Source organism: Pseudophryne corroboree (genome assembly GCF_028390025.1).
Source record: "Pseudophryne corroboree isolate aPseCor3 chromosome 3 unlocalized genomic scaffold, aPseCor3.hap2 SUPER_3_unloc_103, whole genome shotgun sequence".
NCBI lineage: Eukaryota > Metazoa > Chordata > Amphibia > Anura > Myobatrachidae > Pseudophryne > Pseudophryne corroboree.
The window spans coordinates 90,894-104,446 of NW_026967498.1; the positions used below are offsets into that span (position 1 = coordinate 90,894).

Below are 13,553 nucleotides of genomic sequence, written 5' to 3' on the forward strand. Positions count from 1 at the left end.
TTTCAGGCTCTTCCACAGATACGGAGACAGTTCCACCCGTAAGTATGCTAGTTTTAATATGTAAGAAGTTATAGGCCACCTTATACAGTTATATCATATAATACTCAAACCATGAACCGTTCTACTAATATACCCCACCTATACATAATAATATACCCCACCTATACATAATAATATACCCCACCTATACATAATAATATACCCCACCTATACATAATAATATACCCCACCTATACATAATAATATACCCCACCTATACATAATAATATACCCCACCTATACATAATAATATACCCCACCTATACATAATAATATACTCCACCTATACATAATAATATACCCCACCTATACATAATAATATACCCCACCTATACATAATAATATACTCCACCTATACATAATAATATACCCCACCTATACATAATAATATACCCCACCTATACATAATAATATACCCCACCTATACATAATAATATACCCCACCTATACATAATAATATACCCCACCTATACATAATAATATACCCCACCTATACATAATAATATACCCCACCGATACATAATAATATACCTCACCTATACATAATAATATACCTCACCTATACATAATATACCCCACCTATACATAATAATATACCCCACCTATACATAATAATATACCCCACCTATACATAATAATATACCCCACCTATACATAATAATATACCCCACCTATACATAATAATATACCCCACCTATACATAATAATATACCTCACCTATACATAATAATATATCCCACCTATACATAATAATATAGCCCACCTATACATAATAATATACCCCACCTATACATAATAATATACCCCACCTATACATAATAATATACCCCACCTATACATAATAATATACCTCACCTATACATAATAATATACCCCACCTATACATAATAATGTACCCCACCTATACATAATAATATACCCCACCTATACATAATAATATACCCCACCTATACATAATAATATACCCCACCTATACATAATAATATACCTCACCTATACATAATAATATACCCCACCTATACATAATTTCTCTATCGTCCTAGTGGATGCTGGGGTTCCTGAAAGGACCATGGGGAATAGCGGCTCCGCAGGAGACAGGGCACAAAAAGTAAAGCTTTTCCCAGATCATGTGGTGTGCACTGGCTCCTCCCCCTATGACCCTCCTCCAGACTCCAGTTAGATTTTTGTGCCCGGCCGAGAAGGGTGCAATCTAGGTGGCTCTCCTAAAGAGCTGCTTAGAAAAAGTTTAGCTAGGTTTTTTATTTTACAGTGATTCCTGCTGGCAACAGGATCACTGCAGCGTGGGACTGAGGGGAGAAGGAGTCAACTCACCTGCGTGCAGGATGGATTGGCTTCTTGGCTACTGGACATCAAGCTCCAGAGGGACGATCACAGGTACAGCCTGGATGGGTCACCGGAGCCGCGCCGCCGGCCCCCTCACAGATGCTGAAATCAGAAGAGGTCCAGAATCGGCGGCTGAAGACTCCTGCAGTCTTCTAAAGGTAGCGCACAGCACTGCAGCTGTGCGCCATTTTCCTCTCAGCACACTTCACACGGCAGTCACTGAGGGTGCAGGGCGCTGGGGGGGGGCGCCCTGGGAGGCAAATGTAACCTATATAAAGGCTAAAAATACCTCACATATAGCCCCCAGAGGCTATATGGAGATATTTAACCCCTGCCTGGATACACTAAATAGCGGGAGACGAGCCCGCCAAAAAAGGGGCGGGGCCTATCTCCTCAGCACACGGCGCCATTTCCTCTCACAGTTCCGCTGGTCAGGACGGCTCCCAAGTCTCTCCCCTGCACTGCACTACAGAAACAGGGTAAAACAGAGAGGGGGGGCAAATTTATGGCGATTTTGTGATATAATAAAGCAGCTATAAGGGAGCACTTATTATAAGGCTATCCCTGATATATATATAGCGCTTTTGGTGTGTGCTGGCAAACTCTCCCTCTGTCTCCCCAAAGGGCTAGTGGGTCCTGTCTTCGTTAGGAGCATTCCCTGTGTGTTTGCTGTGTGTCGGTACGTGTGTGTCGACATGTATGAGGACGATATTGGTGTGGAGGCGGAGCAATTGCCAAATATGAGGATGTCACCCCCTAGGGAGTCGACACCAGAATGGATGCCTTTATTTATGGAATTACGGGATAGTGTCAACACGCTAAAGCAGTCGTTTGACGACATGAGACGGCCGGACAATCAATTAGTGCCTGTCCAGGCGACTCAAACACCGTCAGGGGCTGTAAAACGCCCTTTGCCTCAGTCGGTCGACACAGACCCAGACACAGGCACTGACTCCAGTGGTGACGGTGACGAATCAACCGTATTTTCCAGTAGGGCCACACGTTATATGATTTTGGCAATGAAGGAGGCGTTACATTTAGCTGATACTACAGGTACCACTAAACAGGGTATTATGTGGGGTGTGAAAAAACTACCTATAGTTTTTCCTGAATCAGAAGAATTAAATGACGTGTGTAATGAAGCGTGGGTTGCCCCCGATAAAAAGATGCTAATTTCAAAGAAATTATTGGCATTATACCCCTTCCCCCCAGAGGTTAGGGAGCGCTGGGAAACACCTCCTAGGGTGGACAAGGCGCTAACACGCTTATCTAAACAAGTGGCGTTACCCTCTCCTGAGACGGCCGCACTTAAAGATCCATCAGATAGGAGGATGGAAAATATCCAAAAAAGTATATACACACATGCAGGTGTTATACTACGACCAGCTATAGCAACTGCCTGGATGTGCAGTGCTGGGGTAGTTTGGTCAGAGTCCCTGATTGAAAATATTGATACCCTGGACAGGGACAGTGTTTTACTGTCGTTAGAACAAATAAAGGATGCATTTCTTTATATGCGTGATGCACAGAGGGATATCTCCACACTGGCATCACGGGTAAGTGCTATGTCCATTTCGGCCAGAAGAGCTTTATGGACGCGACAGTGGACAGGCGATGCGGATTCAAAACGGCATATGGAAGTTTTGCCGTATAAAGGGGAGGAGTTATTTGGAGTCGGTCTATCAGATTTGGTGGCCACGGCTACAGCCGGGAAATCCACCTTTCTACCTCAAGTCACTCCCCAACAGAAAAAGGCACCGACCTTTCAACCACAGCCCTTTCGTTCCTTTAAAAATAAGAGAGCAAAGGGTTATTCATATCTGCCACGAGGCAGAGGCCGAGGGAAGAGACAGCAACAGGCAGCTCCTTCCCAGGAACAGAAGCCCTCCCCGGCTTCTACAAAAGCCTCAGCATGACGCTGGGGCTTATCAAGCGGACTCGGGGACGGTGGGCGGTCGTCTCAAAAATTACAGCGCGCAGTGGGCTCACTCGCAGGTAGATCCCTGGATCCTGCAGATAATATCTCAAGGGTACAGGTTGGAACTAGAGACAGATCCACCTCGCCGTTTCCTAAAGTCTGCTTTACCAACGTCCCCCTCCGAAAGGGAGACAGTTTTGGAAGCCATTCACAAGCTGTACTCTCAGCAGGTGATAGTCAAGGTACCTCTTCTACAACAAGGGAAGGGGTATTATTCCACTCTTTTTGTGGTACCGAAGCCGGATGGCTCGGTAAGGCCTATTCTAAATCTGAAATCCTTGAACCTGTACATAAAAAAGTTCAAGTTCAAGATGGAGTCACTCAGAGCAGTGATAGCGAACCTGGAAGAGGGGGACTTTATGGTATCCTTGGACATCAAGGATGCATATCTCCACGTTCCAATTTACCCCTCACACCAGGGGTACCTCAGGTTCGTTGTACAAAACTGTCACTATCAGTTTCAGACGCTGCCGTTCGGATTGTCCACGGCACCTCGGGTCTTTACAAAGGTAATGGCCGAGATGATGATTCTTCTTCGAAGAAAAGGCGTATTAATTATCCCATACTTGGACGATCTCCTAATAAGGGCAAGGTCCAAAGAACAGCTAGAGATGGGATTAGCACTCTCTCAAGAAGTGCTAAAACAACACGGTTGGATTCTGAATATTCCAAAATCCCAGTTAATACCGACAACTCGTCTGCTATTCCTAGGGATGATTCTGGACACGGTTCAGAAAAAGGTTTTTCTCCCAGAAGAAAAAGCCAAGGAGTTATCCGAGCTTGTCAGGAACCTCCTAAAACCAGGAAAGGTGTCTGTACATCAATGCACAAGAGTCCTGGGAAAAATGGTGGCTTCTTACGAAGCAATTCCATTCGGCAGATTCCACGCAAGAATTTTCCAAAGGGATCTGCTGGACAAATGGTCAGGGTCGCATCTTCAGATGCACCTGCGGATAACCCTGTCTCCAAGGACAAGGGTGTCTCTTCTGTGGTGGTTGCAGAGGGCTCATCTATTGGAGGGCCGCAGATTCGGCATACAGGATTGGATCCTGGTGACCACGGACGCCAGCCTGAGAGGCTGGGGAGCAGTCACACAAGGAAGAAACTTCCAGGGAGTATGGACGAGCCTGGAAACGTCTCTTCACATAAACATTCTGGAACTAAGAGCAATATACAATGCTCTAAGCCAGGCAGAACCTCTGCTTCAGGGAAAACCGGTGTTGATCCAGTCGGACAACATCACGGCAGTCGCCCATGTGAACAGACAGGGCGGCACAAGAAGCAGGAGTGCAATGGCAGAAGCTACAAGGATTCTTCGATGGGCAGAGAATCATGTGATAGCACTGTCAGCAGTGTTCATCCCGGGAGTGGACAACTGGGAAGCAGACTTCCTCAGCAGACACGACCTTCACCCGGGAGAGTGGGGACTTCATCCAGAAGTCTTCCACATGCTGGTAACCCGTTGGGAAAGACCAATGGTGGACATGATGGCGTCTCGCCTCAACAAAAAACTGGACAGGTATTGCGCCAGGTCAAGAGATCCGCAGGCAATAGCTGTGGACGCGCTGGTAACACCTTGGGTGTACCAGTCCGTGTATGTGTTTCCTCCTCTGCCTCTCATACCAAAAGTATTGAGAATAATACGGCAAAGAGGAGTAAGAACGATACTAGTGGTTCCGGATTGGCCAAGAAGGACTTGGTACCCGGAACTTCAAGAGATGATCACGGAAGATCCGTGGCCTCTACCTCTAAGGAGGGACTTGCTTCAGCAGGGTCCCTGTCTGTTTCAAGACTTACCGCGGCTGCGTTTGACGGCATGGCGGTTGAACGCCGGATCCTAAAGGAAAAAGGCATGCCGGAAGAAGTCATTCCTACTTTGATTAAAGCAAGGAAGGAAGTAACCGTGCAACATTATCACCGAATTTGGCGAAAATATGTTGCGTGGTGCGAAGATCGGAGTGCTCCGACGGAGGAATTTCAACTGGGTCGATTCCTACATTTCCTGCAATCAGGATTGTCTATGGGTCTCAAATTGGGATCTATTAAGGTTCAAATTTCGGCCCTGTCGATTTTCTTTCAAAAAGAATTGGCTTCAGTCCCTGAAGTCCAGACTTTTGTTAAGGGAGTGCTGCATATACAGCCTCCTGTGGTGCCTCCAGTGGCACCGTGGGATCTCAATGTGGTTTTGGACTTTCTAAAATCTCATTGGTTTGAACCACTAAAAAAGGTGGATTTAAAGTATCTCACATGGAAAGTGACCATGCTTCTAGCCCTGGCTTCGGCCAGGAGAGTTTCAGAACTGGCAGCTTTATCTTACAAAAGCCCATATCTGATTTTCCATTCGGACAGGGCAGAACTGCGGACTCGTCCGCATTTTCTCCCTAAGGTGGTGTCAGCTTTTCATCTGAACCAGCCTATTGTAGTCCCTGCGGCTACAAGTGACTTGGAGGATTCCAAGTTACTGGACGTTGTCAGAGCATTAAAAATATATATTGCAAGGACAGCTGGAGTCAGAAAATCTGACTCGTTGTTTATCTTGTATGCACCCAACAAGGTGGGTGCTCCTGCGTCTAAGCAGACGATTGCTCGTTGGATCTGTAGCACAATCCAACTTGCACATTCTGTGGCAGGCCTGCCACAGCCTAAATCTATAAAGGCCCACTCCACAAGGAAGGTGGGCTCATCTTGGGCGGCTGCCCGAGGGGTCTCGGCATTACAACTTTGCCGAGCAGCTACGTGGTCAGGGGAGAACACGTTTGTAAAATTTTACAAATTTGATACTCTGGCTAAGGAGGACCTGGAGTTCTCTCATTCGGTGCTGCAGAGTCATCCGCACTCTCCCGCCCGTTTGGGAGCTTTGGTATAATCCCCATGGTCCTTTCAGGAACCCCAGCATCCACTAGGACGATAGAGAAAATAAGATTTTACTTACCGATAAATCTATTTCTCGGAGTCCGTAGTGGATGCTGGGCGCCCATCCCAAGTGCGGATTATCTGCAACAATTGTACATAGTTATTGTTAACTAATTCGGGTTATTGTTGAAGGAAGCCATCTTTCAGAGGCTTCGCTGTTATCATACTGTTAACTGGGTTTTAGATCACAGGTTGTACGGTGTGATTGGTGTGGCTGGTATGAGTCTTACCCGGGATTCAAAATCCTCCCTTATTGTGTACGCTCGTCCGGGCACAGTACCTAACTGGAGTCTGGAGGAGGGTCATAGGGGGAGGAGGCAGTGCACACCACATGATCTGGGAAAAGCTTTACTTTTTGTGCCCTGTCTCCTGCGGAGCCGCTATTCCCCATGGTCCTTTCAGGAACCCCAGCATCCACTACGGACTCCGAGAAATAGATTTATCGGTAAGTAAAATCTTATTAATGTACCCCACCTATACATAATAATATACCCCACCTATACATAATAATATACCCCACCTATACATAATAATATACCCCACCTATACATAATAATATACCCCACCTATACATAATAATATACCTCACCTATACATAATAATATACCCCACCTATACATAATAATATACCCCACCTATACATAATAATATACCCCACCTATACATAATAATATACCCCACCTATACATAATAATGTACCCCACCTATACATAAGGTAATGCATGCAATACATAAAATATGATTCCACAAGAAAGTTGTGGGGCTGTGTTTGATAAACCACTCGGGTTCTCTTACTATAATCGTGCACGGTTGGGGCCCTTTCATGTCTGTGTATAATACAGGGACATAACTGGGGAGGTGAGGGCTCTGGGAGCATCACAGTGACATCACTTGTATCTATAGTAATAATACAGGGACATGACTCGGGAGGTGAGGGGATCTGGGAGCGTCACAATAACGTCACTTCTATCTATAGTAATAATACAGGGACATGACTGGGGTCTGAGGAGACTTGGGAGTACAATAACACCAGGATATGTGTCTGGGTGATGACTGGAGAGGTGACTGCTGGGAATGGGGCATTATACATTAACACCGGGGGACGTGTCTGGGTGATGACTGGAGAGGTGACTGCTGGGAATGGGGCATTATACAGTAACACCAGGGGATTTGTCTGGGTGATGACTGGAGAGGTGACTGCGGGGAATGGGACATTATACAGTAACACCAGGGGATGTGTCTGGGTGATGACTGGAGAGGTGACTGCTGGGAATGGGGCATTATACAGTAACACCAGGGGACGTATCTGGGTGATGACTGGAGAGGTGACTACTGGGAATGGGACATTATACAGTAACACCAGGGGATGTGTCTGGGTGATGACTGGAGAGGTGACTGCTGGGAATGGGACATTATACAGTAACACCAGGATATGTGTCTGGGTGATGACTGGAGAGGTGACTGCTGGGAATGGGGCATTATACAGTAACACCAGGGGATGTGTCTGGGTGATGACTGGAGAGGAGACTGCTGGGAATGGGACATTATACAGTAACACCAGGGGATGTGTCTGGGTGATGACTGGAGAAGTGACTGCTGGGAATGGGACATTATACAGTAACACCGGTGGACGTGTCTGGGTGATGACTGGAGAGGTGACTGCTGGGAATGGGGCATTATACAGTAACACCAGGGGATGTGTCTGGGTGATGACTGGAGAGGTGACTGCTGGGAATGGGACATTATACAGTAACACCAGGGGATGTGTCTGGGTGATGACTGGATAGGTGACTGCTGGGAATGGGACATTATACAGTAACACCAGGGGATGTGTCTGGGTGATGACTGTATCACTGTGTGTGTCAGGTGCCTATAAGGTGTCAGGATGTCACTGTCTATGTCTCCATGCAGGAGGGGGAGTATATAGAGGAACACAGGGGTCTGTACAAGGACGTGATGATGGAGAACCACCGGCCCCTCACATCACTGGGTAAGAGGAGACTGTCATGTATTGTACAGGGGAGAGCAGGTATGGGGGCCCCTATATACACACACATCATCTGATAATCACATATATACACTGTACTCAGTCACTGTGTGTCTCCTACAGATGGACCCAGTAACAGAGATACCCCAGAGAGATGTCCCCGTCCTCTCTATTCCCAGGATTGTACAGAGGAGAATCACAGGATCCCACAGGAGGATCAGGTAGGTGGGATTTAGGGTCTCATCCAATATACCAAAGTGATTCTCACTATATGATCTGTAGAGGAGCTGTGTGTATTATACACTGATATTATACTGTTTCACCTCAGTTTAATCAAAAAGTATGAAAATGCCATTGTATTTTTTGGGTTATTTAGGTAGAACGTCTTTCTCGTATAAAGGCAGAAGATATAGAGGGAGAAGAAGAGACGTATGTGACTGATATGAACGCAGACGATATAGAGGGAGAAGAAGAGACATATGTGACTGATATAAAGGCAGAAGATATAGAGAGAGAAGAAGAGACGTATGTGACTGATATAAAGGCAGAAGATATAGAGGGAGAAGAAGAGACGTATGTGACTGATATACAGGCAGAAGATACAGAGGGAGAAGAAGAGACGTATGTGACGGATATAAAGGCAGAAGATACAGAGGGAGAAGAAGAGACGTATGTGTCTGATATAAAGGCAGAAGATATAGAGGGAGAAGAAGAGACGTATGTAACTGATATAAAGGCAGAACATACAGAGGGAGAAGAAGAGACGTATGTGACTGATATAAAGGCAGAAGATATAGAGGGAGAAGAAGAGATGTATGTGAGGGGTGATCAGCAGTGTAAGGAGGAGGAGATCCCTACAGATATCAGCACAGGTGAGTAATAAACACTTATTACAGAAGTCACATATTCTCATTGCTCAGTCACTACAGCAATCTCTTATTCTTCACCCTCCTCCGCCATCAGCCCTGTTCTCAGTTGGGTGTTTATAACACAAGTTTATCCATGACAAACATCACATGTAGAGAGTTATTACACACATCACTATAGTGTTATTAAAAGTAACAAGCAGAAGTTTATTTTTAGGAATCATATATAAGTAGTAGTGTGTTTTTTGTGGAGCGCCTAATTTGTATGAGATCTAAATTTCTCAGTTTAGCAACCTTTTATTAAATAACCTTCATTTTGTTAGATGATGCACGTATTAAATAATTCCTTGTATATAGTAGACCTATTTGGCCATTTGTGGTCAGGTTTATATCATTACATTTAGCGAGGTGTAATCGTGGTGTAAAGGACAGAGTTTGATTCCTGATTAGTTAAAAAAAGCAAATACCAAATACTGAGCAACATCACTAAACAGGTAATTTCAACTTTAAACTTGTCATTTATTTTGTACTGTCTGGACATGGCTACTAATAACAGATGCACGGACATAATTTTTAAAGCTATATGTGCAAATGCTAGGAGCTTAGGAGACAAATTTCCAGAGTTAATAGTGATAATGAGAAGGGATAACCTGGATATTGTGGCAATATCATGGTGCAATGAGGATCATGACTGGGACATAGCTATTCCAGGATACAATTTATTTAGGAAGGATAGAATGGTCAGTATAGGAGGAAGGGTAGCAATGTATGTTGAAAAAAAGCATAAAGGCTACTTCAATTAATAAAAAATATTTTAGACAATTCTGAGGCCCTTTGGGTCACCACAGAAACCGGGAAGAAGGACATTATTCGCATTGGGGTGATCTGTAGACCACCTAGCCAGGGGCAGGATTTGGACAGGAATCTATTTGTTATGCACACCAGTGCCTGCAGGAATGTACAGGTGTCAGAACTGTTATGCACTCCAGTGCCTGCAGGAATGTACTGGTGTTTGAACTGTTATGCACACCAGTGCCCGCAGGAATGTACTGGTGTCTGAACGGATAGGTATGCAAAACAAATGAACTCACAGACAGACTGGGAAATATGACATTACGTACACAGAAGGTGATAGGGTAACAAAATACACACAAAGTGAACAGAGAAGCCCAGAGGCTAAGGAACTGGGTGTCTCCCTAGTATTAGTAATGCTCAGATGGGAAAAGCAAGATGTTGTGTTTTAATACGTAGAGAACCCGAAATGCTGTTGCTAAGGGCAACAGCAAAACCCTAAAGGGTTACCAACGGGTGTGGCAGTAAACTCCTTGGTCAGAGATGGAATGATAGACACAAGGAGAGTCTCCACAATCCTAATTCTCACTTGCAGTGCACAGGTTCAGCTTACTGCCACTAAGCTGACACCTGACACCTTGCACAGTGAGACAGGATTTATGCAGTCAAGTCTTAGAATACAGCCGCAAACTTGCTAAGTTCACAGAGTAGTAAAAGAACCCCAGCAAGCTAAACGACTGACTCCAGTCTTACTGCTAGGTCTGGGTTGGCAGAGTGTAGTACCAAATCCCCAGGCCTATTTGCAGTAAGCAACAACAAATACAAAGCTACACAGTACTGGCTAACTTTCAGAAACTGACTAACCAACAAAGATTCAGCAGCATCTGCTTAACCTGAGAAGAGGCCTTATAAAGCAGGTGCTGTCCACGCCCCACTCAGACCTCACAGACTGTGAGCACAAAAACCGGATCCCCTGCCGTGCACAGAGCCTGTAACCACTGCACAGCAAAAGACCCGAACCGGAGTATCAGCTGCGCTCAGGTTACTCCGCTAGCACTTGTCTCCCAGTTGCCATGACGACGTGGCAGCACAGGGCAGGAGACCCTAACACTATTGTTGGACATCATTAAAATGGTTTTAAAGGGAGAAGTCATAATCATGGGAGACTTTAATTTAACTGATGCAAATTGGGTGGGGGTCTTTTGCAAGTTCAGCTACAAGTGGCAAATTTCTATATTCCTTACAGGGAGCATCTCTCAATAAACAGCAGACATTTCCCTTCTGCATAGACGAGCGGTTGGGAGAGAAAGAAGTAAACCTCCTTTCTCTAACGTCCTAGTGGATGCTGGGGACTCCGTCAGGACCATGGGGAATAGCGGCTCCGCAGGAGACAGGGCACAAAAGCAAGCTTTTAGGATCACATGGTGTGTACTGGCTCCTCCCCCTATGACCCTCCTCCAAGCCTCAGTTAGGTTTTTGTGCCCGTCCGAGCAGGGTGCAATCTAGGTGGCTCTCATAAAGAGCTGCTTAGAAAAAGTTTTTAGGTTTTTTATTTTCAGTGAGTCCTGCTGGCAACAGGCTCACTGCATCGAGGGACTTAGGGGAGAGATTTTCAACTCACCTGCGTGCAGGATGGATTGGAGTCTTAGGCTACTGGACATAGCTTCAGAGGGAGTCGGAACACAGGTCACCCTGGGGTTCATCCCGGAGCCGCGCCGACGATCCCCCTTACAGATGCTGAAGATCGAAGGTCCGGAAACAGGCGGCAGAAGGCTCTTCAGTCTTCATGAAGGTAGCGCACAGCACTGCAGCTGTGCGCCATTGTTGCTACACACTTCACACTGAACGGTCACGGAGGGTGCAGGGCACTGCTGGGGGCGCCCTGGGCAGCAATATTTAATACCTTTTATGGCAAAAGAATACATCACATATAGCCATTGAGGCTATATGTATGTATTTAACCCAGGCCAGATATCTCAGAACCCGGGAGAAAAGCCCTCCGAAAAGGGGGTGGGGCTTATTCTCCTCAGCACACAGCGCCATTTTCCTGCTCAGCTCCGCTGTGAGGAAGGCTCCCAGGACTCTCCCCTGCACTGCACTACAGAAACAGGGTAACAAAGAGAAGGGGGGCATATTTTGGCGATATTTATATATTTTAAAGCGCTTATATCAGAAACAACACCTTTTAGGGTTGTTTATATACATTTTATAGCGCTTTTGGTGTGTGCTGGCAAACTCTCCCTCTGTCTCCCCAAAGGGCTAGTGGGGTCCTGTCTTCGATAAGAGCATTCCCTGTGTGTCTGCTGTGTGTCGGTACGTGTGTGTCGACATGTATGAGGACGATGTTGGTATGGAGGCGGAGCAATTGCCGGTAATGGTGATGTCGCCCCCTAGGGAGTCGACACCGGAATAGATGGCTTTAATTATGGAATTACGTGATAATGTTAGTACATTACAAAAGTCAGTTGACGAAATGAGACGGCCGGAAAACCAGTTAGTACCTGCTCAGGCGTCTCAGACACCGTCAGGGGCTGTAAAACGTCCCTTACCTCAGTCAGTCGACACAGGTACCGACACAGATGAATCTAGTGTCGACGGTGAAGAAACAAACGTATTTTCCAATAGGGCCACACGTTATATGATCACGGCAATGAAGGAGGCTTTGCAGATCTCTGATACTGCAGGTACCTCAAAAAGGGGTATTATGTGGGGGGTGAAAAAACTACCTGTAGCTTTTCCTGAATCAGAGGAATTGAATGACGTGTGTGATGAAGCGTGGGTTAACCCAGATAGAAAACTGCTAATTTCTAAGAAGTTATTGGCACTATACCCCTTCCCACCAGAGGTTAGGGCGCGCTGGGAAACACCCCCTAGGGTGGATAAAGCGCTCACACGTTTATCAAAACAAGTGGCGTTGCCGTCTCCAGATACGGCCGCCCTCAAGGATCCAGCAGATAGGAGGCTGGAAACTACCCTGAAGAGTATATACACACATACTGGTGTTATACTCCGACCAGCAATAGCCTCAGCCTGGATGTGCAGTGCTGGGGTAGTGTGGTTGGATTCCCTGACTGAAAATATTGATACCCTGGATAGGGACAGTATTTTATTGACTTTAGAGCAATTAAAGGATGCGTTTCTTTATATGCGAGATGCTCAGAGGGATATTTGCACTCTGGCATCGAGAGTAAGTACGATGTCCATATCTGCCAGAAGAAGTTTATGGACGCGACAGTGGTCAGGTGATGCGGATTCCAAAAGGCATATGGAAGTATTGCCATATAAAGGAGAGGAATTATTTGGGGTCGGTCTATCGGATCTGGTGGCCACGGCAACTGCCGGCAAATCCACTTTTTTACCTCAGACCCCCTCCCAACAGAAAAAGACACCGTCTTTTCAGCCGCAGTCCTTTCGCTCCTATAAAAACAAGCGGGCAAAAGGACAGTCTTATCTGCCCCGAGGCAGAGGAAAGGGTAAGAGAGGGCAGCAAGCAGCCCCTGCCCAGGAACAGAAGCCCGCCCCGGGTTCTACAAAGCCATCAGCATGACGCTGGGGCTTTACAAGCGGACTCAGGAGCGGTGGGGGGCCGACTAAAGATTTTCAGCAATCAGTGGGCTCGCTCACAGGTGGACCC

At 46.1% G+C, this 13,553-nt stretch overlaps 1 protein-coding gene across 1 annotated transcript in view; it reads left to right on the forward strand.

Annotated features, from left to right (window-relative positions):
- The window catches only part of LOC134983256 (zinc finger protein 260-like), a 77,055-nt gene that overhangs the window by 23,875 nt on the left and 39,627 nt on the right, over positions 1-13,553 (forward strand). Inside the window, exons 2-5 of the mRNA XM_063948981.1 lie at positions 7-38; positions 8,186-8,303; positions 8,385-8,482; positions 8,638-9,133. Of these exons, the coding sequence (XP_063805051.1) occupies positions 8,231-8,303; positions 8,385-8,482; positions 8,638-9,133 (667 nt within the window). The 5' untranslated portion in view covers positions 7-38; positions 8,186-8,230. The remainder of the gene's footprint in view (positions 1-6; positions 39-8,185; positions 8,304-8,384; positions 8,483-8,637; positions 9,134-13,553) is intronic.